Below are 24,807 nucleotides of genomic sequence, written 5' to 3'. Positions count from 1 at the left end.
AACTGTTAGTGGTGATTATTGCCAAATACTGAAATCACCTAAGTAAGTTACTAAAATCTTAATTTCTTTGGCAGGCAAAAATCAATGACCAAAAGTAAACTGCACAATGATACCATGTATTGTCAGTGTCTCCACTGCTATAACAGTGTAACCTGAAGGGAGTTAGACTGCAATGTAGCTGCATTCATAGTCTGATTGTAGTCAGACAGTCCAGACATCCAAGTCAGGGCAGAATCTTAAAGATTTTATTTGTTGAAACTAAACTCTGCAGTGTGTGTAGGCAAATAGTATTTTTTCATAATTATAATGAGTTTTAGCACATTTTCAGATGTCAACAGGAATGTTGGGTAGGAGAGATGCCAAACTTGAAGCTCCTGCTGCCAGGCTTGGGACTGCTGGAATTGCTGGAGCTTCCAAAGCACTTGTCACAGGGGAAACTTATTTTTGCATCATCTTATTTTTGACAGTAATTATATTGTTTTGAAAATAAAAAAAATGTGTGTATGTACCTGTTTTAAACTGCTGCCTAGACTTATAGAAATTGTCAGGTATTCTAGGAAGAAGGTCTTTAGTTCTGTGTTAATCTGATATAAATGTTTAGTTGCTTAAGCATATGCCAAGAATTATTTTACTGAAACGGACAAGGGAAAATGTGTCTTTACCCTTGCCCTTTAGGACAATGTTTCTGCTGGAGATACTGACAGTCTCAGTCCTAATGCTGAACAGCTCTCTCCTCTTCAATTAGTGTTAAGTCTATACAATTTAAAAAAATATCTATATCTCCTGTCCCAAGTCCTTCAAACAAAGTTTGTTTTGAGGAAGGTAAAACTGTCTAAGAGTGTTGTGTCAAACAGAACTCGTTCTGTACAGAGGAAGTTTTATTGTCTATAATGTAAGAGTGTCTTTTGATTCTAAAAAGCTTTACTGTACTGTCAGAGCTTTGGAACAATGTTTCTAAATCACTTGGCAACTTTAAACTTTGTATTTTTTGTTTGTTTTTCTTTTCTATAGACTCGGGATGATTTTCTTGGGCAAGTGGATGTTCCTCTTTACCAGTTACCGGTTTGTATTTTTTGTTTCTTTGGTTTTTGTTTTAAGACTATGAATGGGAAAAATTATTCTATATGCAACTATTTTAGTCATCCAAGGAAGTTAACCATGCTGATAATATAAGCAATTAATTTCTCCTGCTCTGTGGAGTTTTGTTTGTGGATTTATTAGGAGATTTTAGTGCTGTTTTTTATTTTTAAAATGTAGATTGCCTTGTGTTTAGATTCTGATTTCTGTTACTACAAGAGTAGGAGTGCTTTTAGCTTTTTAAGAAAAAGAAACTAATTGTGAACTTTTGGTAACTTCCTTTTAACTTCAAGTGTTTGACAGAGATTTTTATTGAAAAAAATTGTGTATTCCAGACAGAAAATCCGAGTATGGAGAGACCGTATACATTTAAAGATTTTGTTCTTCATCCAAGAAGGTTAGTAAATACCACACAAAAATTCTAGCTTTTATAACTAAACAATGCTATTATATAATTACTTGTACATATATAAATATTGTCTATAAATTTGTATATTTTCATTAAAGAAATTTGAGCATCAGTGGAGATATTTGTAGTTCTAATAAGTCATTATTTGTTTAAATACTTATAGATTATTTGGTAAGAATAAATAATTTTTTTACAAGCCATTATATAATTCATCTTTCAACTCCATCTGAACGATTTACTGTTTTGTTGAATAGTGAAATCAGTGACTGATGTTATACCATAACTCATTTCTCTGTTTTCAACTTGAAATAATTTCCTGCTTTCCTGTCTCTGCCTGCTTCATGTAAGCAGTTTCATATTTATAACTATAAATACAACAAAACTTAAACAGAAAAGCTACTAAACATTTAGGAAGGCCTGTGTTAAAAAAAAAAAGCAAGGCATTTTTATACTATATGTAATGCTTTGACACTGATATTAGTGCTATACATTTCATATTTGTTCTTGAAATGTACATGCTTAACATAAATCTGAACAGTTATAAAGAACTTTAATTGGAAATAAAATGCACAAAATGCATGTCAACGTTTTCCAGGTAATACATTCCTATTTAAAAGTAACTTCAGGACGTGTGAGGTCCGTAGATCCTTCTCAGACACACTGGTAGCAGAAATGTGTTTTAAAGTATTTTACAAATATTGGTTTTAAGTAGATTAATAGTTTTAACGGAGTTAGTGACAGTCAAGTTTCATTTTGATCACTTACTTTTCTGAATATAACATTTCCTATGACATAAATGAGTGCAGAATAATATTTATTGTCTCTATATAAATTAACTTGCTTGGTAGTCAAGGATCTGACTTCTTCTAGTGGCTACCACATGAATTTGGCAGTGCTTTATAGTAAGAAATACTGACACAGGTTAAGATACTTCTGCCTTGAAGTCCTATTGTAACTTTTTGAATCTTTAGTATTGTTAATGCATGTTCTTCAATTTTGCTCATACTTGCCTTTAGTTAGACAGGAATATTAATAGTAAGGTTACTACCTTCCATTACCTAAAGCTGAGTAAGAATTATTAGCATGTAAATACTCTGAAATGAATTACTTTATTCTATTGGAAAGTAAGATAAATGGCTTCCTCTTTCATAGGGATGTGGGCTTTTCTGAAACCAAAATACAATCTGAAAGAGCATATTTATCATCCAACATGATATGTTTTTCTCTAGATATCAGAAAATCTAATAGTTTTTCTACATGGAAAAAAAAAAAAAGGTGAAACATTAGACCTTAGTGGGGGGAGGGGTGATTGTTTTGGTTTTCAGTAAGATGATGTGCAGCTGTCCAGCTGACTCACCAGTGAAATTTTCAATTTCAGTTTTTATACTAATAGTCAAACAGATGAGATAAATACGGCAGATTGCTTTACCAAGTGAAAATACTAAATAAAATCAATATGAAGAAGTCCTGTTTTCAAGCTTTTAATGATTCATTAAGCTTAAAGCAGAGGTAGATGCTGATACATATGAGTTTTCTTTTTCAGGAGAAGTAGTGCTGTAGATTGAATGCTTGATAGATCGTCCACACATAGTAAAATTATTATATTAGAATTATTATACTGACATTAATTAAATTATTGATATTTTCTTGTTCTTCATTGTTATGCATTGGATACTGGGGAAGTTTTCAGAAGAGTTTGCCATTTGTGGTACATAATGTCAAGGTATTTCCAGAAGTCTAAAAACTCAATACCATTACAGAACTTTGTTAATTTAAACTATGAAAAGCCAAGTTTGTGTTGGGAAACTTAATAATAATCCTCTATCTGTGCTTTTTCAGATATTTTATTTCCAGATAACAATTTCACAAGTGCAAAATAAGAACACTTTGTATTTCTCTTCTGCAGCCATAAATCAAGAGTTAAAGGCCACCTTAGATTAAAAATGACTTACTTACCTAAAAGCAATGGGTCTGAAGAAGAATCCACAGAACAAGCTGAAGAATTAGAGGTGAGAAAAGATGTACTTACTGCTGAAAAACCTTGATGATCTTAAAGGTCTTTTCCAGCTGTAACGATTCTGTTCTATTAAGAGTAGTTGCAGTAAAAGTGAATGTTAGGAATCTGTAGGCTATAAATAGTATCTTAGAAACCAGTTAAAAGTGACTGCTTGTATCTTACATAAAAGTTGTAAGTCTGCATAAAAGTTCTGGAGCAATTTTCATACTAAAGGAGTAGCTTTGCAAGTATATCTAAAAAAAGAAAACATACATTAGACTTCTAGTTTTGTCCCAGTACTGATTTGCCTTATGTATATGTAACTTTTCTTGGTTTAGAATTAATGGAAATATTGACCAGTATTTTTGCTGCTGTTGAATGTTGTTTCACATTAGCCAGCCAGACACTGACATCTTTTTGATTGTAGAATTTCAACTCTGTCCAATTTATAGGAGTGTTTTGATCTTAACTGCTTTATCTTTGTAATCTCTTGTAAGCACATCCGATTTATCAAGACTTCACTCCAGTCAGCATTACCACCTTTGCTGTAATTAAACTTGCTGTTAAAAAATGGTATGCTCATCTGACTAGTACATTCGCAGCAGCATATGTATGATTTGTTTACTTGTAACATGTATTTTATGAATGCTGTTTATTTCCCTGGAATAAACAACTTTTGATGCAAATATGTTTAAGGGACTTGAGATAACAATAAGATTTCTGCCTTTGTAATTTGTGAGAAATATGCACAGTAAACCCAGAACCAATCTTCCTGTCTTAAGGTGTAGTGGAACTGCACTTTAAAAGGGTCCAGATAGTTTTCCAACTTCAGTAATACTAAAGTTAATTAATATTATATCTCTTAGCCTGGGTGGATTATATTGGACCAACCAGATGCTGCAAGCCAGCCTCAACAGCAGCAGCAGGAATCTCCTCCTCTGCCTTCAGGCTGGGAAGAAAGGCAAGACATCCTTGGCAGGACCTACTACGTCAATCATGAATTCAGAAGAACACAGTGGAAGAGACCAACTGCCCAGTATGTCTTATGGCCTTGAAAATTCAAGTATTCTATTAATAAAGCTAACCAATTCACTCTAGTTATATTGAAAGCAAGGAGAACTAGAAAGTGAACAGTTTGAGAATAATAGTAGAGAGTGTTCCATAGCTTAATCTTCAAGCCCACACGTAGTATTCACTATCTAGTGGTCTTTTTAACTGCACAGTACTCTTCCTGTTCTCTGGAGGTATGCATTCAAGTAGAAACTGGTTGCAATTGTAAGGGATAGTTACAATACTAATGGAAAGGAAATAATTTTCTAGTTTGAAGCCTGGTTCCTCCTTCCCAGCAGGGACTGCATTAAATTATTTACTTTTGTTTTTTCATTTGTTTTTTGGGATTTTTTTTTCCCTTTAGCATGTGAATTACAAAAAAAAATACCTGGAATGCTGTCAAGTTTAACTTTACGTTGACATGGGTGCTTTTTCTTTTTAAACAGTTCACATAAATTTTTATAGCTTATGATTGTTTCTCTTTCTTCTGCCAAAGTGACTATAATGTATTTTTTTTGATGTTAGCCTAGCTTACTGTTGAAAGATAAAATATATAGCTACCGTATGCTGACTTCCTCCCTGCATAGGGACAATGTAGCTGTTGCAGATATTGGTAGTGTGCAGTTGGAGGCCCAGCATGTGTTCACTCATCGGCGACAGATATCAGAGGATACAGAAGACAACAGAGATTCCCCTGAGGTAAAAACAATCTCTAAATGTTTCTGAAGTGTAAGTAACTTTATAGTCTAGTCAAAAAGCTTGTTTCAACTATTTGTAACTTGGAATTACTTTTTAAAAAGTGTTTTTTCTTTATTTTCTTTTTAAAGAGCTGGGAAATTATAACTGAAGATGAGGCAACGATGTACAGCAATCAGAACCTTCAAATACCTCTGTCTCAGAGTAATTGTGATATACAAACTCATCTTGCAGAGGAACTGAATACCAGACTTACTACCTCTGGAAGTTCAACTACTGGCCAGTCAGCAGCCTACACAGTAAATTATTTTTCTAATTGTTCTATTGTACAGGTCTGTCTACAGTATTTTGCACAAATTGTAACTACTGATAGAATTGGATCCACAGATATCTCATTTGACATTTTTATTTCATCTCAAATGCACAGAATTTAAGAATAATCTTTTTACTATAGAACCCAATCTAAGTAGACATTGTGTTCTTCTCTACTTTGCATATATGAATTTCTGCCTAAATTTAAAGAAGATTTGATTGAAGTATTTTTCAGCCTGTAAACTTACCTCTTATTCTAATGTTATACTGAGTGCTGCTGAAGACTACAGGTGATGGAAGCTGTCTATATCCTGAAAGCTTATTTCTAGGGAAGTTGTGCTATATTGGTTACTTTATCCACTAGGAGAAATTGAGATATCCCAACACTCACAATGGAAAATGAGTTAAGGTTTTATGATCAGGCCGAGTAAACCTGATGACTCCATAGAAATGAAAGAGATGTCTTGGTCGTACAGTTTCTCAACCTTTGTGTTGTTTATGAATCTTGTCTGACCGCTCAGTAGGTCTGTTCAGCTTGCTAACCCAGCAGAAAACTATTATTTTGCCCAAAATCTGGGTGTGTTTTTTTTTTCAGACTTAGCAAGCTGAAACAGCATACTAGGTTGTCTCATAAATACTGTGGTGACAAAGGGGAGCCAGGAGCATGTAGCCAGAAGTGAGAATCACAGAATCTCAAGGGTTGGAAGGGATCTCGAAAGATCATTTAGTCCAACTCCCCCTGCCATAGCAAGACCTCCTAGAGTAGGTCACAAAACTTGTCTTTTTGGTGGTAGAAAGCAATTAAATAAGCTCAGCTGTCTTGTGAAACCTGAGCTTCACAAACAGCCTTGTAACCTGATTATGTGACTTGAGAAATCCACTGTCCATTGAGGAAAGCTTATAGAGGTGACCCAGACCATCTAGTCTGTAAGATTTTGGTACTGAAATAAAATACTTCATTTTTACTATTCCAAATGTAAATTTGTAATTGACCTTATTTTTCTAAGTCTGTACAAAGGCATTGCTAGTGTTGCTGGAAACAGCAAAGTGAGAGGAACATGACTTACTTGATCTCTGCTATTCAGGATCCTATGGATAGCAAGAAAACTGTTGCTTCAGCTTGCTTACCTAAGCAAATAAAGAGGCAGATGTTAAAATTATTTTCAAAAGCCAGACAGAATGATAGTCTTACCTCCCTTCACCTCCATCACACCCTCACCATCCTCCACCATGCTTTTTCTTTCATGTATTCTAAGAGGGTACATAGATAGTGAAGAATCCTTCAAATAATGAGGGAAATTCTGGGGCAGGATAAAATGCAGTTACTTAATTTTAGCAAATGAGATCTAAATATGGTTCTAGGCAGAAATGTGGATGCTCATGCAAAGTCCAGGGATTGAACTGTTCTTCTCCAACTGCATCTCTTAGACTCTCATATTTTGTCAAAATTAACTAATTTATGCTATAAGAAGTTGTGTTAGCTCTGGTATGTCACAGGCTTTAGCCTGCTGACAAGATAATGCAGCAAGTTCTATACTGTAATTGTAATGTAACTTGTTGCAATTAACTAATGTTTTATGTGCCAAAACATCTATTGTTAAGGTTTTCAGAACTTTCACAAGCCTCTGTATTATGCTGGCTTAAGGTTGTAACGGACACTGAATTTTGTGTTTCTAGCAGTGTTAAAACAGAAGTTTCAAAAATACTGTATTAAATCAATGTTTCAAAAGAAATAAGACGTTTTCTTCAAGATGAAAACTATAGTAAAATGTGATAACTGTTGTTGACTGTTGCCATCCTGCAAACTGCAGTATATGCTAATATGTCATTCCTCTTCTCTACTTCAAGAACCATTCCAGCAGAAGAGGTAGTCTGCAAACGTACAGAGTTGAAGAGCAGCCTGCACATCCAGTGGTATGTCATTTTCTGAAAAACAAAGGCTTGTATAGCAGAGAAGCTGAAGGATTTTCTTTGTGTAAAACTTTTTTTTTTTTAATTGTATTCTGTGCTGGCATTTTAAATGAGATTTAGTTTTCTGCTTCTGATATCTGTCCTGACAATATTGCAATTTTAAGTCTAGCAAGACTGGAGTTCAGCTGTAAAGTTTTCATTTTCCAAATCTGTGATTTTGGTTTAACGTGAGTTTTGTTTTTCAAATATTTTGCTTTATAAAGAAAAGCTGCACCACCATTCTTACATTGTGTTTTTGTGCTGATGCTGCAAACTATGACCTCATAGACAGAATTAAGTAGTAGGATGTATGAGCCATGACTAAACCAGATACATAAATGAATCCTTTTAGACAAGGAGCTTAAATTTTAGAAAAAAAAAATCTGTTACTTCATACTACTCATTAAGGAGGACTTCAGTACTGCTTTTCTGTTTATCCAGTTTGTGAAAATCATTAACTTTCTGGATTATAATTTTATTGTGTTCTTTTAATTTGACAGAAGAAGGCCTTCTCACAGTCAGTTTCATAGTTTTCTTAACTGTTTTTTTTCCTGTTACTACTAATATTTAGTTACTGCCTACTACGTCTGGATTACCCCCAGGATGGGAAGAACGACAGGATGAAAAAGGGAGGTCATATTATATAGATCACAATTCTAGAACCACTACCTGGATAAAGCCAGTTGTACAGGTACTGTCTGGGTTATTTATGTTTTTATTTTTTGAAATATCTCACATAATAGAGGTAAAGTTTAGAGACCTCTTTGAAATAGAGCATGGAAAAGACATAAACTGGTAAAGCACTACATGAAATATCTGAGAGAATGCAGGGAGAGTTAGGAACAGTAATATTTATGGCAAGTCGCTCTACTGGAAAATGATAGCTGATGGAGAAGCTAAAAGACTGAAAAAATTCTCTTAACCGTGGTGGCGTTATCAGTGATTGTTAGTCAGTGTTGTTGATACTAGACTAACCAAATCTATGTACTCTTTGGCACTTGATTTATGAAACTGCTTTCATGAGATAAAGATAGAGGTTAATAGGAAAAAAATATATTGCTTTACAGGGCTTTGATTTGACTTTCTTGTCATTTACCATAGATGACTATGGAAACAGGTCAGCTGTCAGGCACACAAAGTATTCCTATAGGGAGACTACCACAAGCAACATCAAGTGATTCATCACAACAATCTTCTCAGCAGCAGCCTGAAGTAGAGCAAGGATTTCTCCCTAAAGGCTGGGAAGTCCGACATGCACCCAATGGGAGACCATTCTTTATTGACCACAATACCAAAACCACAACGTGGGTAAGGAAAACTGCTCTCAAGTACTGAAATTCTAGTTCTTCTCAAGTCAAAAGCTTTGCTGCTTTGAGCAAGTTCCTATAGCTTTCTTTGGTGCCAAGATAGCTTGTTTTGTTTGTTAAGGAACAGATGTAATAAAAATGCAGAAGTCATTTAAAATACCTATCATGAGTAGAACATTGAGTTTCACAAACTGTGTTGATACTTGAAAGTTTAACTTGGAAGGAGAAAAATACTGATGTGCTTCACAGTTGTAAAGCATCTCTTAAGTGATACTTCTGTCTAGCTGTAAAACTTTGGTAGCTTGTATCCGCTGTTAATGGAAATTGGTTTTGTAAGCTTAACCTTCAACAGGAAATGTATTACCTGGAATTTGTCACATGGTACAGCACACAATGCAAATTTCTGTGAATTCTTAAGAAAGCAGGCCAGGTGCAGCTATGGTATAGATGAGGGAGTTGCACAGCTGCAGTTCCACAGAGTGGCACTGCACACCACTAGGTAATGCTAATAGATGGACTTAAGCATTTGAACAGTAAGTCAGTATTACTGTCAGGTGAAAGAGAAGCAGAGAAATGCATTAAATTGGTTAAAAATTGATACTAATTTTTTCAGGATTATAGAAAAACTTCACTTAAAACAAACACTGTCCCCCTACCCTCTAAAAAATAACAAATTGAACAACTGCCAAACCCAGAAAGAGGAAAGTCTGACAAACCATATGGAAGGATTAACTGGTCTCAATTACACTAAAACTGAGTTGAATGAGGGATTTTAAAAAAATATGTATATACAGATGTATGTGTGTGTGTGTGTATATATATGTACATTATGAAGAATAATGTGAGAGATCATTAGAAGATGGTTGTAATCCACTTGAGAACTGAGAATCCCTAAGCAACTACTTGGCTGCAGAGTATGCAACAATTCTCTAGTTGGTATTAGCATATTATTTGCACAAGCATTAATAAAGACAAAAAAAATAAAAGCAAAGAAACAAAAGGATTTTAACACGCTGCTTGTTTTGTTTTCAAAGGAAGATCCAAGACTGAAAATTTCTGCTCATCCAAGGAGAAAGACTTCCCTAGATCCAGTAGATCTGGGCCCATTACCAGTAAGTAAACCGTTTTATACTTGTTTTGCAGATGCGACAATGTAAATAATTGAAATTTTCACATTAGAAAATGCAGCCTGCTTTTTTTCATTCAAAAAAATACTCTTATCTTGAATTCCAGTGCTGAGAGCAGATATGGGGTGGGGGCTAAATGCTCTCAATTGCAGGCTACATTGAGTTGTATGCAAACTGTACAGTCAGGAATTTACAGTAGAAGTGTCTCCTTCTTAACAGCCAGGATGGGAAGAGAGAACTCACACAGATGGAAGAATATTCTTCATAAACCACAGTATGTACAATATAGTATCCTCTCCCCATTCATCATTTTATTTCCAAACACTATCTAAATTAATGGAACTAATTAAGAAATGTTTTGCAGACACTAAGAAAACCCAGTGGGAGGATCCTCGACTGCAGAATGTGGCAATAACTGGACCAGTAAGCTTTCTTTATGTAACTTTACATATTTTGCAAGACTGTTGTTAATAGAACACAAACAAACGCTTGTCATTTATCAGCTGCTCAGTCTAGAAGATTAAACTTCCAGGGTGTTTGAACAAGGCATTTTTGTTTCTTTTTAATGACAGTTTAGAAAGCTTTCTTTTGAAATTGTCTTTAAATGCCAAAAAGTCGGTTCCCATAGTAGTAAGAAAGACTAGGGAGAGAGATTTGAAGTGAGTAAGAAAACTTAGGGGTGTTTTTTATCCACAGTGTCCAAAATAGTAGTAGCTCAATTTATGAAATAAACTTGGGGGAAAAAAAGAGCAAATGGCTTTAAAAAAAAAAAAAAAGAAATTTATTTCCAACTAAAAAATAATAAGCTAGCCCTGATACTTAATCTGAAGTGCAAAATTACCGGGACTAATTGCAAAGACGGTACACATTATAATTATAGATGGGTTTTAGTGTTCAGCTGATAGCTGTGTTTATTAATAGCCCACATATGTAAACAACCTTCTCTGTCCATGGAAAATAGAGGTGTTTGTAGCCAGGTCTCTCATGATACAGCAAGGAAAGACTATGTGTTACGTAAGTCTCCAAAGGCATTTTGTTCACTTTGATCTGGGCCAGTCAGTGATCTTAGCCAGTCAAATCAGCTAATAGTGAAGTACAGGGCAAGTTCTGTGGAACTGATCTCAACAGAGAAATGCTTTTCATTCCAGATGTTTTGAACCTTCCCTATAGTTATAAGTTGAAAGTCTTTCCTGGTACTTGGTAAAACATGTGTTCATGTTTTTTTGGAACTTAAATGCATTGCCTGTGTTTCACAGACTAGTTGGTTACATTATTAGAGTATCTCAAGAACTTCTTCAGGTTTTTTCTTTCTTTTTCTCAAAGGCTGTGCCTTACTCCAGGGACTATAAGCGGAAGTACGAGTTCTTCAGAAAGAAACTGAAAAAACAGGTTAGTAATCAGTAGGGATCCAGCAGGAGGTCTGAGACTCTTTATACCCCTGATCAAAGGAAAGCTTAGGTTACAGTGAAAGGAAGTTGAACTTTGTAACCTCCTTAGGGAAGGTAGATTTACAGTCTGATCACAAATATATTTGCAAAGGAGCAACTTGATAACAATAAGCATTTAATCTAACAGTAGAGTTTGTGACTTTATGCAGTGGTGAGGCTGCAGGCAATCTAATAGAAGAAGAAGTTCTGAAAGGTTAAAAGTTGTGAACCTGGAAGCAGACTGGCAACAGAAAGTTTGGACGTTACTGTTCTAGCATATAATAGGCTTTGCAACTCAGAATATGGAAATAGAAGTTCTCAGAATAGATTTTAGACTGTCCAGATAGAAATCTATATTGTCATTTTGATCAGTCTAGATGACTGTAATAAGTTGTTACAATCTTAAAATCTGAAGCTATGAATCTTATTTCTAAGTTCTAGTTTGAAGTGGCAGTGCCAGTTATATTTAGAACACATAACAAAAAGACTGTAAATAGCATCTGGATATTTAAATAACAATGAGTCTTTGCAGAACTGCAATGACATTTGGTATCCTTGGGAATATCTTTATATATATAACAATAGCCTTTGTGTTTAGACCCATATATCACCTTTTACCTACCAAGTCTATCTTTAGCCTTTCTGAAACCTATGCATTTTGAGCTGACATGTAAATTTCACACAATTATATGTGCACCTCATTTTTTTTTTTTGTATTCATGGTCTAATGAGCTTGGCATTTGTTCAAATGTCATTATCCTACTGTGAGAAGTGATGGACAGCTCAGCCACACCGTATGATCATAGTAATTTAAAGATTAAGTAGTCCTGTAGATTTTAAAGTGTACATCACTATTGCCTTTTAAACATTCACAAATAACCTAAGTAACAATTAGGGTAATGGATTGATTTATAGTGAGATTTAATTATTAAATACCAGCGCAATTAGATAAATCTAGTGTTAGTAATTGATTTTATTATTACTTGAACTTTTTTTCTGTAAAGTTGATTTGCAACTAAAAACAGGTGTGGGCTATTTTTTTAAAATTGAGAGATATTTACTGTTTTCTGAAATTATGAAAAAAGCCTATATATTTCAGCCACCACGTAAATTAGAGATAATATTGTATAATATTTTGCAACTTGGAAAATGGCAAATAACATGCTCCCCTAGCCCAAGTAATTATTTTTGCTTGTAGTTTGGATCAAGCTGTTGTTGCCTATAAGTAGACATTACGTTTAAATGCAGCATTCTGTTTTTCTGGTATACTTAGGATACATATTTAAGGAGTATATGAAAATAAAAAGGAAGCATATCTAAACTTGTTCTTCAGTGATTTATTAAATATTTCTGTATTCAAGAATCCATTATTTCTACTCAATGTGTGACTAGCTTTTTGAAATTTGAAATATATTGAGTTTCTTTTCATCATCTTAATGTGGCCACAGGCAACACGAGTTGAACTTTCCTGGTCCCATTTTGACAGAATATCTCAATTTTGTCTGAAGCAATTGCTGAAATAAACTGCTTGAAAACAAATGAAATCGAGAAAATACTCTGTTCTCATATAGTGATTTAATGATTCAGCAATATTTTATTCCTGGTTTATTAGGGGCTTACTCTGAAAGCTCAGCAGCAAATATGAGCTCCTTGCGTATTTTTGTTTAAATATTTTCTTGTATGATAGTAAATATAGACTTTGTGTTTTATTCCTCTGACTTCAAATTTGAATTGAATAAATTTTCATTTTAATATTGTAAGAATACTTGCTTGTCATGTAAGTCTTACCTAAGAGAATGGGACACCTAGCCCTTACAGTTAGAATATTGAAATCAAAGATGAAATAAATCAGTTGAAATTGTTCCAAAATTACATTATTTATAAACTCGGAGGTTTGGGGGTTTTTTATCAAGTTTATAATATGATGAATTTTCAGTGATAGAAAAGATTCCATGCCTTGCTGCATTCAGGGCAACTGAGCATATGCTGTTACTAGTAAGAATTTATTTTAACCCTTTTTTCTTGGTATGACATAGAACTTAGTATCTGAAGCTCTCCATGGTAATTGAATTGTGTGTAAACAGAGCCTCTTGTCAGTCGTATTGTGCAACATTTCCAAATTATTTGAGAAAAGGATTTGCGTGCCATTCTTTGTCTGCTTACAGAATTTGCATGCTTTACAAGACTGAAAGATGCTGGGGTTTGTTCTCATAAAGGTGCTGCATTTGGTTCTTTTATTCTGTGTTTTCATATTCTTTTTTTCTTCCAGAGTGATATTCCAAATAGATTTGAAATGAAAATTCATCGCACAACAATTCTTGAAGATTCTTATAGAAGAATTATAGCTGTCAAGAGAGCAGATTTCCTTAAAGCAAGACTTTGGATTGAATTTGATGGTGAAAAAGGTTTAGACTATGGAGGAGTGGCCAGGGAATGGTTCTTCCTTCTTTCAAAAGAAATGTTTAATCCTTATTATGGATTGTTTGAATATTCAGCTACGTAAGTAACAGAGGTCTGGAAGAGGAAAACTCATCAGTTGTATTTCTTTTAGCTATTTTAAGAATGGAATTACTTTCCTGTTCCCCCAAACTATAGTTTTCTGCACCTAGTTTTTTGTGGCATAGCAGAATAATGTGGAGACAGTACCAGTGGGTTTTTTATTTTCAGAGTATAACATAAGGCAGGTCATTGTGTAGCCAAGCATACACTTGCAACCATCTAATACTTTCAGGGACCGTATTTAACAAATAACATGAAGGTTATTCTGACTAATAGGAATTAAACCCTTCTCTTTGTTATATCTGTAACTTACAAAGGTAGTCTGTGGTGTTTCAAAATTGTTATTTCTGCTATGCTGATAGAGTCTTCTGTTGAGTATTCTTTAACATTGGTGATTTATTAATTTGTTTTCAGCTTCACGAAAATGAATACCTGGTTTAAACCAGTAATAGCTTTCAGATCTTCAAATGTGAGACTATTTGAATATTACAACATTTTATTTTATTTTCTCTTCCCTGCACCCTCCTTCAACTTCAGAGATAACTATACTCTGCAGATCAATCCAAACTCTGGGCTTTGCAATGAAGATCATCTCTCTTACTTCAAGTTTATAGGTCGTGTAGCTGGAATGGCTGTTTACCATGGCAAACTTTTGGATGGTTAGTATTTGAGTTGCCATATTTATGTAATATGATGCTTAGATTAATGTTACGCACATTTTTATTTTTAATTTACATACTGTTCACTTTATTTTTTTTCTTCTTCAAAGCCTTTTTTATTCGTCCTTTTTACAAGATGATGCTCCAAAAACCAATAACACTTCATGATATGGAGTCTGTGGTATGTAATTTATTTTATTATGTATGTTAGGACTTCATGTTAATTTTTAATATTTATCTTTAATGACCTTTTGAAGATTGAAAATATGTGCTTGGGAGTTTTAGTCGACGTCTTTTATGAGTCCGTCAGTTGAAGGCAACTTAAAACTTCCAATAACAGACAGAGCTAAACTCTGGTGTAATTCAGTTAAGCTGTATTGAATATTTGACTTTAAACTTTCTGGGATGTTTTCTCAAAATATTTTTAGACGGTGAGGTTCTTAAATAGAAAAATCTTTGGGACCTCAGTCTCAACCTGTTGTTTTCATTATCTTGTGACTTAGGATTATTAAATGTATACTTTCAAAGACTGAAAATATTAATGGGTGATACAATGTAACATGTTGTAAAGGAAAATATGGTCATTACAGTTTTCTTTTTTGGTTTGCCTGGTAATGGTTCTTATCTAGAGTAGTCATGGACAGGGTGATTTTTATTCTATCTTTTTAATCTGTTACTGGTTTTGCTGTCCTATCTATGCAAAGATATGAATGCAAGATGTAGTTCTTATCTGTTTCTGAGCAATATTTATAGATGTATCATGATTGTTGGGGTTTTTTTTCAGTACTAGAGAACTGTAGAATGGTTTGGGTTGGAAGGTCCTCTAGTTCCAACCTGCCTGCCATAGACAGGACATGTTCCACTAGACTAGGTTGCTCAAAGCCGCATTCAGCCTGGCCTTGAATAGTTCTAGGGATGGGTTATCCACTTCTCAGAGCAATCTGTTCCAGTGCTTCACTGCCCTCACAGTGAAGAATTTCCCTTTAATATCTAAGCTAAATTTACCCCGTTTTAGTTTAAAACCATTACTCTTTGTCCTATCACATTACTCCCTGATGAGTCCTTTCCCGTCTTTTCTGCAGGCCCCTTTAGGTACTAGGAGGCTGCTATAAGGTCTTTCCGAAGCCTTCTCTTCTCCAGGCTGAACAAGCCTGATGTTCTCAGCCTGTCTCTTTATGGGACAGACTCCAGCCCTCTGATCATTTTCATGGCCCTCCTCCAGACCTGATTGAGCAGGTTCATGTCTTTCTTATGTTGGGACTCTAGAGCTGATCACAGTACTGTAGGTGGGGTCTCAGCAGAGCAGAGGGAAAGAAACCCCTCCCTTACCCTCCTGGCCACTCTTCTCTTGATCCAGCTCAGGATGCATTTTACTTAATCTTTATCTTCATTTCCTGAGGCTCTTTGTAGTAATGCCTAACAATAAAGAGAAGATAAATGCAGGATGAGAGACAGAGTCCAAAGTACATTACTTCAGATAATGTTATGACATCACAGTTTTGCTACGTGAGAGATTTTTAGTACTAAGACTGGTGTATCTTCAGGTTTCAAACGTCTTTAAAGGACTGTATAGGCACAATTTCAGAGTCTTTGTATCCAATACAGGGTTATCCTAGGTAAAGGACTGTGTAGGCACAATTTCAGGTTTTCTGTATCCAATACAGGATTATTCTAGGTAGCAGCATTCACTGGGCTGTAATTGAGCCTCTTGTTAGCTTGAAAAGTGTCTACTCTGTTTTTTATTTACTATTTTGTAATTCTCTCTCTTAGGATAGTGAATATTACAATTCTCTGAGATGGATTCTTGAAAATGATCCAACAGAACTGGACCTCAGATTTATAGTTGATGAAGAACTTTTTGGTCAGGTCAGTATGTTTATATAAAGCAAAATAAACAACATACAAAAGAACATTTGACCTGTGAAATTAGCTGATTTTGTCTGTGTGGCATTAAGAAAAATCCTTCATTCACAGTCATATTGATTTCTTCACTCAGAAGAAACTGTAAGAGCACGCTTTTAACTGGCACATGTTCATACAGTGCACTGTTAGCCTGGCTGTAGTATGATAAAGGACTTGGAAATAAGCAGACCTTTAAAAAATAAGTCATGTTTTTTTTCTTAAATAATCCTTATATTGAAATGTAACTGTTACTGTGCATGGAGCTGAGACTAAGATATCCATAGTCCTGTTACTTCATCTGGAGTAGAAGTTGATTTTATGTGATTGACTGGGAAGAATTAGCTTTTTTGGAAATGGTTGGAATCATAAATTTCACTGATACATAACAAGGCTTCTTCTCTGCAATATAGCAGAAAACTGTGGAATTAACTGGTTTGTTGTTGTGGAGAGAGCTATCCAAGTCATGTAGAAATAATCTTGTGGAACTTGAAGAGAAATATCCACCTGTAATGAACATAAAATAATTGTCTACTGAGATTCTAGTAGTATAACTGATTACAGATATGCATATAGATTCACTTGTTTGCTGGGACTGTTGCTGAACATGTTCTGTAAGTGGTTTTCCTGAGACTCAGTAAAAAGGCTGGTTCATTGAATGTGCAGTTTGTGAAGTCCACGTTACTGAGAACTTGTGTGCAAACTCAAGTGCTCTGTTGTAACAGGTCAGAAAAAACAGAGGGTGCCGTATTGCAGTCTGGCATCCCAGAATAATGTTTTTCTTTAAAGCAATCAGTCAAAATCTATTTATTCAGATGACTTGGGAAACTGATTCTATTTCTCATAGTTTTGAAATTCTGCAGTCTTCAAGAGTTAACTCAATTACCTAATATTAACATAGGAATTCTGTTATTAAGACTTATTCTGTGTATTGCATTTAGACCCATCAACATGAGCTGAAAAGTGGTGGATCAGAAATAGTTGTCACCAACAAGAACAAGAGAGACTACATTCAGTAAGTAGTGGTCACTATATGCAATGTATGTCACCCAATTGCCCTTTTAATAATGGGGGCTGTGTGTTAGTTGTATTGACAACAGGAAGGTTTTGTTTTCTGTTAATTGCTTTTATTTTAAATATTTTTGGTTTTGCTTTTTTACAGTCTTGTAATTCAGTGGAGATTTGTGAGCAGAGTCCAGAAGCAAATGGCAGCCTTTAAAGAGGTATAGTTTTAATTATAAAATAAATTCTTCTAAGAATTTGTTGCATCTAATCTTTAGCTTTCTTAGACATTCAGAGGACCCACAGATAATGTTACAGGTAGAAAAAAGGCAGTGATACTGTTCATAGTGTCTGCTTTGAATTATTCCAGACTTGAAAATGGTTTTGTTCTATTTTTGCTGCGGTGTTTAATTCATATTGCAAAAAATTCCTTATTTCTCAGTACTGAGACAGGCTGACAGCTTTAGCTGTAGTGCAAATTATTTAATGAACTCTGTGGAAATTGAAGTTAATTTAATTCTGTTCGTTTCATTTTAAGCTTACTGGTTTAAAATAGATATTGTTGTTTAAAATATATATGTATTATATATTAACAAATTAACAGATATATTTTAAAACCAACATATATATTAATATATTTATTGTATAAAATATAAACAATATAACCTATGGGATATTCAGACTTACATACTCACCATTGTATTGCACAAAAAGATGTGAGAAGTCAGAATTCGAATTACTGTGACCAAACTGGGGACTGCTGGTGTCCAAACATCTGTATTTGATACATTGCTTTGGCTCTGTTTACCAAAGCATCTAAATGTCATTCTCAATCAACACAAAAATGCTTGAATGTTGTTGAATTGATTTTTAAAAACTCTCCTCATCTTTTTAGGGCTTTTTTGAACTAATACCACAAGATTTGATTAAGATTTTTGATGAAAATGAGCTAGAGGTAAGTGTATCAAGGAAAAAAATTATGTTGGAACTTAATATTACTGACCTAAACTGTGTGGGTTTGTTGGGTTTTTTTTTCCTGTGTAGTTATTAATGTGTGGACTGGGAGATGTGGATGTGGCTGATTGGAAACTACATACAAAATACAAAAATGGCTACAACATCAACCATCAAGTAATACAGTGGTTCTGGAAGGTATCGTCAAGTTTTTTGTTTGTTTCGGGTTTTTTTACTTAAAAACTGTTCAAAAGCTGCCACCTTTCAGCTATTCTAGTTTATCCTGTGATTCATCAATAAGTAGGTAAATATTTGACCATTAAAACTCCAGAGAAAGATAGTGAGAATACATTCTTACCATGCATCTCATTTTTAGTAAATACAATACTGATACTTGCTTTAAAAAAATAAAAAAATCCATGTATGACTGAGATTAAGAATATTTCTGTGTAGGGTTTTTCTGGCATGGTTACACTAAAGAGGTGTTAAACTCTTCTTCTGTTTAGTAAACTACAGGGATTTGACTGCTAGTTCATAACATCAGGAAACTTCAAAGAAAGCAGGGGCCAAATCTTCAAGGGAAGTGTTTTAACAGCCTGCTAAGCCAGTAACCATACTCCTGTTACAGTGCTATTAAAAAATTGTTGACTTCACAGCTTTTCACAATATGCAGAGAAGTAGACTGTGTGTCACTTAAAAAAAATCTTATATATATATGTACACAGGATTATTTAGAGACATCTTAAAAATCCTAGTTTAAAAATAAGTCTTTGTAATCATTATCATCTGTAGGCAGTCTTAATGATGGACTCTGAAAAGAGAATAAGATTACTTCAATTCGTTACTGGCACGTCACGTGTACCTATGAATGGGTTTGCTGAGCTATATGGTGAGTACACATGAATATATTCACAATGAAGTAACAGAGGACACAATGCCAACAGTGTCATGATATTTGACTTAAAACATAGGCACAAGATTTTTTAAATTGTGCTCAAAAAATGAGTGTATACTGTTATAAGAAGCAAAGTTCGAAAAGGAGTCACTTAGATCATACATGTTTAGCATATTCTGTAAATACTTTATTTTGATTCTGATTTTGAAAGTTTTAAAATGTATTGGACTTCTCAAAGGAATGTGAATTTTTGAAGTTTTAAAGAGCTGCAAGTATCTCTGTATAACATGATTGAGCTTGAAGAAAATTCTCAACTATCTGACTACAGAGACATGCTGGCATCACCAGTTCGCTTCAGATTCTCAAAGTTCCTCAACTGCTTTTATCTGCTCATAAGGCACACTTACACTGATGTAGTCATTTGTAAGGATAGACTCTAAAGTGGACCACTGAAATGACATGGAATTTAACCTAATGCCAAAAGAAAAGTAGTCACCCTACGATGTAGAGACTGAAACAAGCAGATGGCAGCAGGGAGCAAGCAGACTTCAATACCAAAGCCAGAAAACTCATTATGTAAAGCCTATAGGGCAAGCAAATTGAACAGCCACAAAGGGTGGAGGTGTTTTGCTTATAGGAAGGCTGTTTTCAGCTAGACTACTTTATTAAGGCTAAAAGAGCTTGAGATCCCATGCAAATGACTGAATAGCCTAACTTGTGTATTTGAATAAACATTTCCTTCTTTGCAAGCAAGATGGTAATTTGTATATAAAAAACCTACAATTGTGAGCAAATACCACTCAGCTTTCATGCTGGTTTCTCTCTGTCTTCGTTTTAATCATAAATATTCCATCAGTGAATGAGTTGTGAGTTCCAATGGGAAGAACAGTGCCCTCAGCAGACTTGAGCCCTGTGTCTGCTGTTGCACCTGAACCTCAAGGTTAAGAGTTACAGCACATGCTCATTACAGTCAAACCCCATCAGAATTCTGCTGCCTCTGGATGTTTGTTTAGTCTAAAAATGCTACCAGAGATAGAACTAAGGAATGATATAGGGAAGGAAACTGTTGAAGCTTCTGGCTCCCTTCTGCCCGTGGATTAGGAAGTCCTTGGGCAGTCTTCTGGCCAGGTTTATGTAGTTCTGTTCACTCCTCAATGAAAACATCAATTTGTGGTTGTCTTGCATAGTGCTTTGTTTCTTTCTCTGACAGTTATTTCTGCTATGCTGTGGCCAGCATGCCATCCTCTCTAAACCCCAGTAATGGACACAGTCACATTTCCAGTACGTGCTTGTATTTGAAGAACCGTAGGTGGTTCTTCAGTGCTTCGTGTTGGTACGTGGCTTTTTGCCGCTGCGTTGTTCCCTGCTTTGCTTTGGGCTGCAGCTCCTGAGCTGCCTTTCTAGCGGGACATCTCCCTCTCCTGGCCCAAAGAGGCATTGCCGCTCTTCCAAAATGAGGGCTTGGTGTCTGACAGCAAACCCACACGAACTTGAGAACTAGGACACTCAGCAGATTTGACTTTCTTGTGTTTCTTGTCTTCTTCCCCACCCTGCTTTGTCAGCCTCTAGTTCATTAGTTGGATAGCTAAATGCAGTGTAATGCTTCTTAGCTATCAAAAGGGGATTTTATCTTCTTGTCACATGGTAGAATACAGAGCTGTTTCTCTGTTTCATCCTTATTCAAGGCATTCTTACTACTTACCTTTTCTAACCAGCCTTCTATGTTGAACAAATATGTAATCCAAAGAAGAAAGTAAAGAGGGATCTGGAAGTGTTCCCACAGCCACTGACATTATCTGTCTCACTGAGTAGAATTTAGGATTAAGTGTTCCATGTTTACTCGTATTTCTCCAGTTCATTCACCAGACTTGTGTGAGGTATAATTACTGTGCATTGATTGGTATTTCCTACCTTTTCATGTGTGTTAGTAGTTTTTCCTTCTGTTATTTTCGTGTTTGGGATTTTTCATGTTTTGGGTTTTTAGTTGTTTGGGTAGGGATTTTCTGTATGTAAGTTGGATAACATCTTCCAGATCCACTTGTACCATGTGCATTATTACATGTCATCATAATGTAGTATAATTTTATTCTTAATGTGTATTCATTTCTTTTTTTCATGTCTCTATAAAACTAAAAGTGGAATGTGTTTTTATTGATAACTGTAACTTGTGTATTCAAAAAAAGCCCCATGTTTTGGAGAAGTCATGAAAAAAGGGATGTCTGCTTACATTACGAGACCAAATTAATTTTGTAGGCCTGAAGGTGCTCTACACAGCACTTACTCATAGATTAGCTTGTTCTCATTACTGCTGCTCATCTTCAATCTGAAACGTGCTTCACATCTTCCATTTCAGAAACAGAAGGCTACTCATACTTGAGTAGTCTTCTGCCTTGGAATATAATTCTGTAACTGTATTGACAGTCTTCCTGTAGAATAGTCAGAGGGACATCTTCTGGTCTCTGACAAGACAGTGATTTTATTTATTTGAGGGTTTTTAAGCTACACAGTCTTGTCCAGACACACCCCAATGCTTTCAGCAGCTTACAGAAATGGTTACAAAATGCCCTTTGCATCTATCTACTTGGTGAGAGTTAAGACTCAAGGAACGTTCAGATATGACATGCTGTAAGATAGTTGCTGAAGGCACAGGCATAGCTGGAGCTGCACTTTGCTAGCTAAAAAAAGTTCTGTCAGGTGCATATATATATCCCTGGAGCATACATATGGTCACCATGTTTCAAAAGTTCTCAGTTACTCTGCTCTGTCCTTGCATAGGTAAAGGTGGACATGGAATACTTCCTGACATGTTAAATAACTTGACAAATTATAATAAAATACAGCATAAAACTGTCTTTGCATAAAATTTACAATGCCAGCTACTATGCATGTCTATTTAGGTTCTTAGACTTCTGAGCTTAAGGTGTAAAAATATCTGGAAAATACGATATAGCAAGAAATAGTTAAAAATAAAAGCAAGTTGGGATTATTAGCCATTGCTGAGTATAGGCTGTATCTGATTAATAGCTTCTACTGATGTCAGAACTGGATTACAAAAACCATTTCATGATTTGATTTTTCTAATTATAAAATAATCTCATACTGGGGTAAGAATTGATATATTCTTTTTTGCAGGTTCGAATGGACCACAGTTGTTTACAGTTGAACAGTGGGGTACCCCTGAAAAACTGCCAAGAGCTCACACCTGGTGAGTATTTTACTGAGGTAAAGTATGACCTTTAGTAAAAGCAATAAAATACTGACAGAGTTTTTGTCTGTTTTTCAGCTTTAATCGCTTGGATTTGCCTCCATATGACTCATTTGAAGATTTATGGGATAAACTTCTTCTGGCAATTGAAAATACTCAGGGTTTTGATGGAGTTGACTAAGACACACACATAAATTATATTGATCCAGCGCTGCAATTTTGTTCTAAGGGTTTACAAACAAATTGGAGTTTTCCAGGGACTACCATTGTACTTAAGCCATGTGGCTATTGAATGAATCTTCTTGGTATCACTTGTAAAATAAGTATTAAAGACTCACTAAATTTTGAAAATGTATTTTGCCATTTCCACAGTTTTGTATACTTTGCTAGTGACTACAAAATACACATTGATTGGGCCATTGCCAAGTATGTAAACATCTAAAATGTTTCTAAGCAGTTGCTTCTACAGTATTTGACAGACTGTCCTGTAGTAAACTACTGAAGTAAAACTGTGAAGAAACCTTTTCAGAGGGTGTAAATTTGAATTGCTGCTTTAAGAGGAACAACTGAAACTGTTAAACTGTTTTAAAGAACAACCAACAAAAAAAACCCCCAACAAACTTCATGTGATACAGCATCATAATCTGTGCTGCCTCAGGCTGTTTGCTACAGATCTGCCCAAAGCACCTTATATTTCAGCATATTAGGTAAAACATGGGAAAGCATTTGTTTGCATTATCAGCTATCTGTTTGCAGAACATTGACTTGCTGACACATCTTATTTGTTAGATTTCTGTTTCTAACTTTTGTTAAAACAGTGTAACAAAACCAAGATTTTTATATAAAACAAACAAGCAGTGTAATTCTGAGTTGTTATAAGAAACTATATCCATTTTTTTTCTGAATTTGTATACTACCATTGGTTTATTGAGTGTTCATCACTTTTTTGGATAAATTTATAGTCCAATGATGGATAATATTTTCAATTCAGCCTTTTGCAACAAACCTTAAAGTGAAATTTGTAGGGTTATTGCTCAGTATTAGTTACTGGTAGTTAGAGGCCTTTATTATCCATTCTTGCAGTATTGCACTACATAACAATAAAAAACATGTTTACAGGGTATTCTGGGCCAAATTCAGCAGTGTGGTATGTGCAAACTTCTCTGAACTGTGTGGAGGTTATGCACGTATAACCAGGTGCAGAATTTGGTTCTGTAATATGTTTACAGGTTATGCTAGTTTCTATAGCTGCATTTTTATATTTTTTTTTTCTCCTCTGTTAGTCTAGAAACCAAATTTGTTAAACAGTATAACCAAAGTCATAACCAACGATGTGCAATTTATTGTAGATCAACTTGTCGTATAAATATTAGTTTGATTTCTTTTGTAAATGTGGATATTTTTTGTATTAATGCTTTTTTGAGCAAGTGCTGGTTAAAATTATTAGCAAAGTTGGTTCTAAAAGAAAGAAAAATGGTTTTAAATACCTGACTTGCTCTAATTTTAACATGTTATTACCATTGAGATCTGAGGAAATGATAGTACCTAGCTTTGGCCAGCAAATTTCTGTTTAGTCACAATTTTTATAAATATGCAAGATGGAAGTGTAGCACATCTCTCTAAAGGTATGTAAATTATGTAACAAATGTACTGGGTCTTAAGGGATATTTTAAATCCCACTTTGTTTTATTCTTTGTCTAGGTCATTAGAGCTGAGAGTATTACATGTAAATAAATGTAACTTATACAAATTTCCTAAATCTATATGCAGTTTTTTAAAACATGAACGATATATTGTTAAATCTGTATAGATCTGAATGTAGCAGGTTTTGTTGCATACTTTAAAGTATAAAATAAGGATCCTGAAAGCAGTAAATAAAAGTTTATTCTAATAAGCTGTGCCTCGATTCTTTGCATTGCAAATCTGTAAGCTTGAAATTTGGTAATTTTAGTGGTCCTAGGTAGAGCAGGGCAGCAGTTCCCCCACAATGCACTGCTGCCTTCGTACAGGTGTGGAGGTGCAGCAGTGTGATCTCCTTGTGTTCTGCTCTGAAGACATGCAGTCTTTGAAAAAGACTTTTTATAAAAGCCTCACACATGCACATGCGCGCACACACAGCGAGGGAAAGTCCAGGAGGATCAAGAGGCATGGGTCAGATGGAACCATCTTGGTGAGGACTTGTCCTAGACCACTTGTCACGAGGAGTTGGGCAGAGGGTGGTCTTTGAAGCATCTCAAGGAATTCCAGATTTGCAGATTCTGCCTCTTACAGGACACACTTCCTTATGCTTGAAAGCGCAACACAAGGGGATGCAGTCTGGGGGGCTTCTGGAGCAGCTCATGA

General features: G+C 35.0%; 1 protein-coding gene across 5 annotated transcripts in view; it reads left to right on the top strand.

The window, feature by feature from the left end:
* The window catches only part of NEDD4 (NEDD4 E3 ubiquitin protein ligase), a 59,545-nt gene extending 35,216 nt beyond the window's left edge, over positions 1-24,329 (top strand). For 3 of the 5 annotated variants that reach the window (XM_061999101.1, XM_061999099.1, XM_061999103.1), the window contains 23 exons: positions 1,012-1,062; positions 1,413-1,474; positions 3,393-3,495; positions 4,349-4,518; positions 5,120-5,231; positions 5,360-5,527; positions 7,389-7,454; positions 8,062-8,181; positions 8,592-8,798; positions 9,832-9,909; positions 10,144-10,347; positions 11,248-11,313; positions 13,621-13,850; positions 14,388-14,509; positions 14,620-14,690; positions 16,280-16,375; positions 17,350-17,423; positions 17,571-17,631; positions 18,306-18,365; positions 18,455-18,562; positions 19,157-19,253; positions 22,392-22,464; positions 22,543-24,329. In XM_061999101.1, coding sequence (XP_061855085.1) covers positions 1,012-1,062; positions 1,413-1,474; positions 3,393-3,495; positions 4,349-4,518; positions 5,120-5,231; positions 5,360-5,527; positions 7,389-7,454; positions 8,062-8,181; positions 8,592-8,798; positions 9,832-9,909; positions 10,144-10,347; positions 11,248-11,313; positions 13,621-13,850; positions 14,388-14,509; positions 14,620-14,690; positions 16,280-16,375; positions 17,350-17,423; positions 17,571-17,631; positions 18,306-18,365; positions 18,455-18,562; positions 19,157-19,253; positions 22,392-22,464; positions 22,543-22,645 — 2,502 coding nt within the window. In that variant the 3' untranslated portion in view covers positions 22,646-24,329. The remainder of the gene's footprint in view (positions 1-1,011; positions 1,063-1,412; positions 1,475-3,392; positions 3,496-4,348; positions 4,519-5,119; positions 5,232-5,359; positions 5,528-7,388; positions 7,455-8,061; positions 8,182-8,591; positions 8,799-9,831; positions 9,910-10,143; positions 10,348-11,247; positions 11,314-13,620; positions 13,851-14,387; positions 14,510-14,619; positions 14,691-16,279; positions 16,376-17,349; positions 17,424-17,570; positions 17,632-18,305; positions 18,366-18,454; positions 18,563-19,156; positions 19,254-22,391; positions 22,465-22,542) is intronic. The other 2 variants (XM_061999102.1, XM_061999100.1) reach the window with 1 other exon arrangement.
* Positions 24,330-24,807: the final 478 nt, after the last annotated feature.

The sequence above is a fragment of the Colius striatus genome, chromosome 7 (genome assembly GCF_028858725.1).
Source record: "Colius striatus isolate bColStr4 chromosome 7, bColStr4.1.hap1, whole genome shotgun sequence".
NCBI lineage: Eukaryota > Metazoa > Chordata > Aves > Coliiformes > Coliidae > Colius > Colius striatus.
The sequence above is the reverse complement of the archived record's forward strand: the minus strand, read 5'-3'. Positions and strand labels throughout refer to the sequence as shown.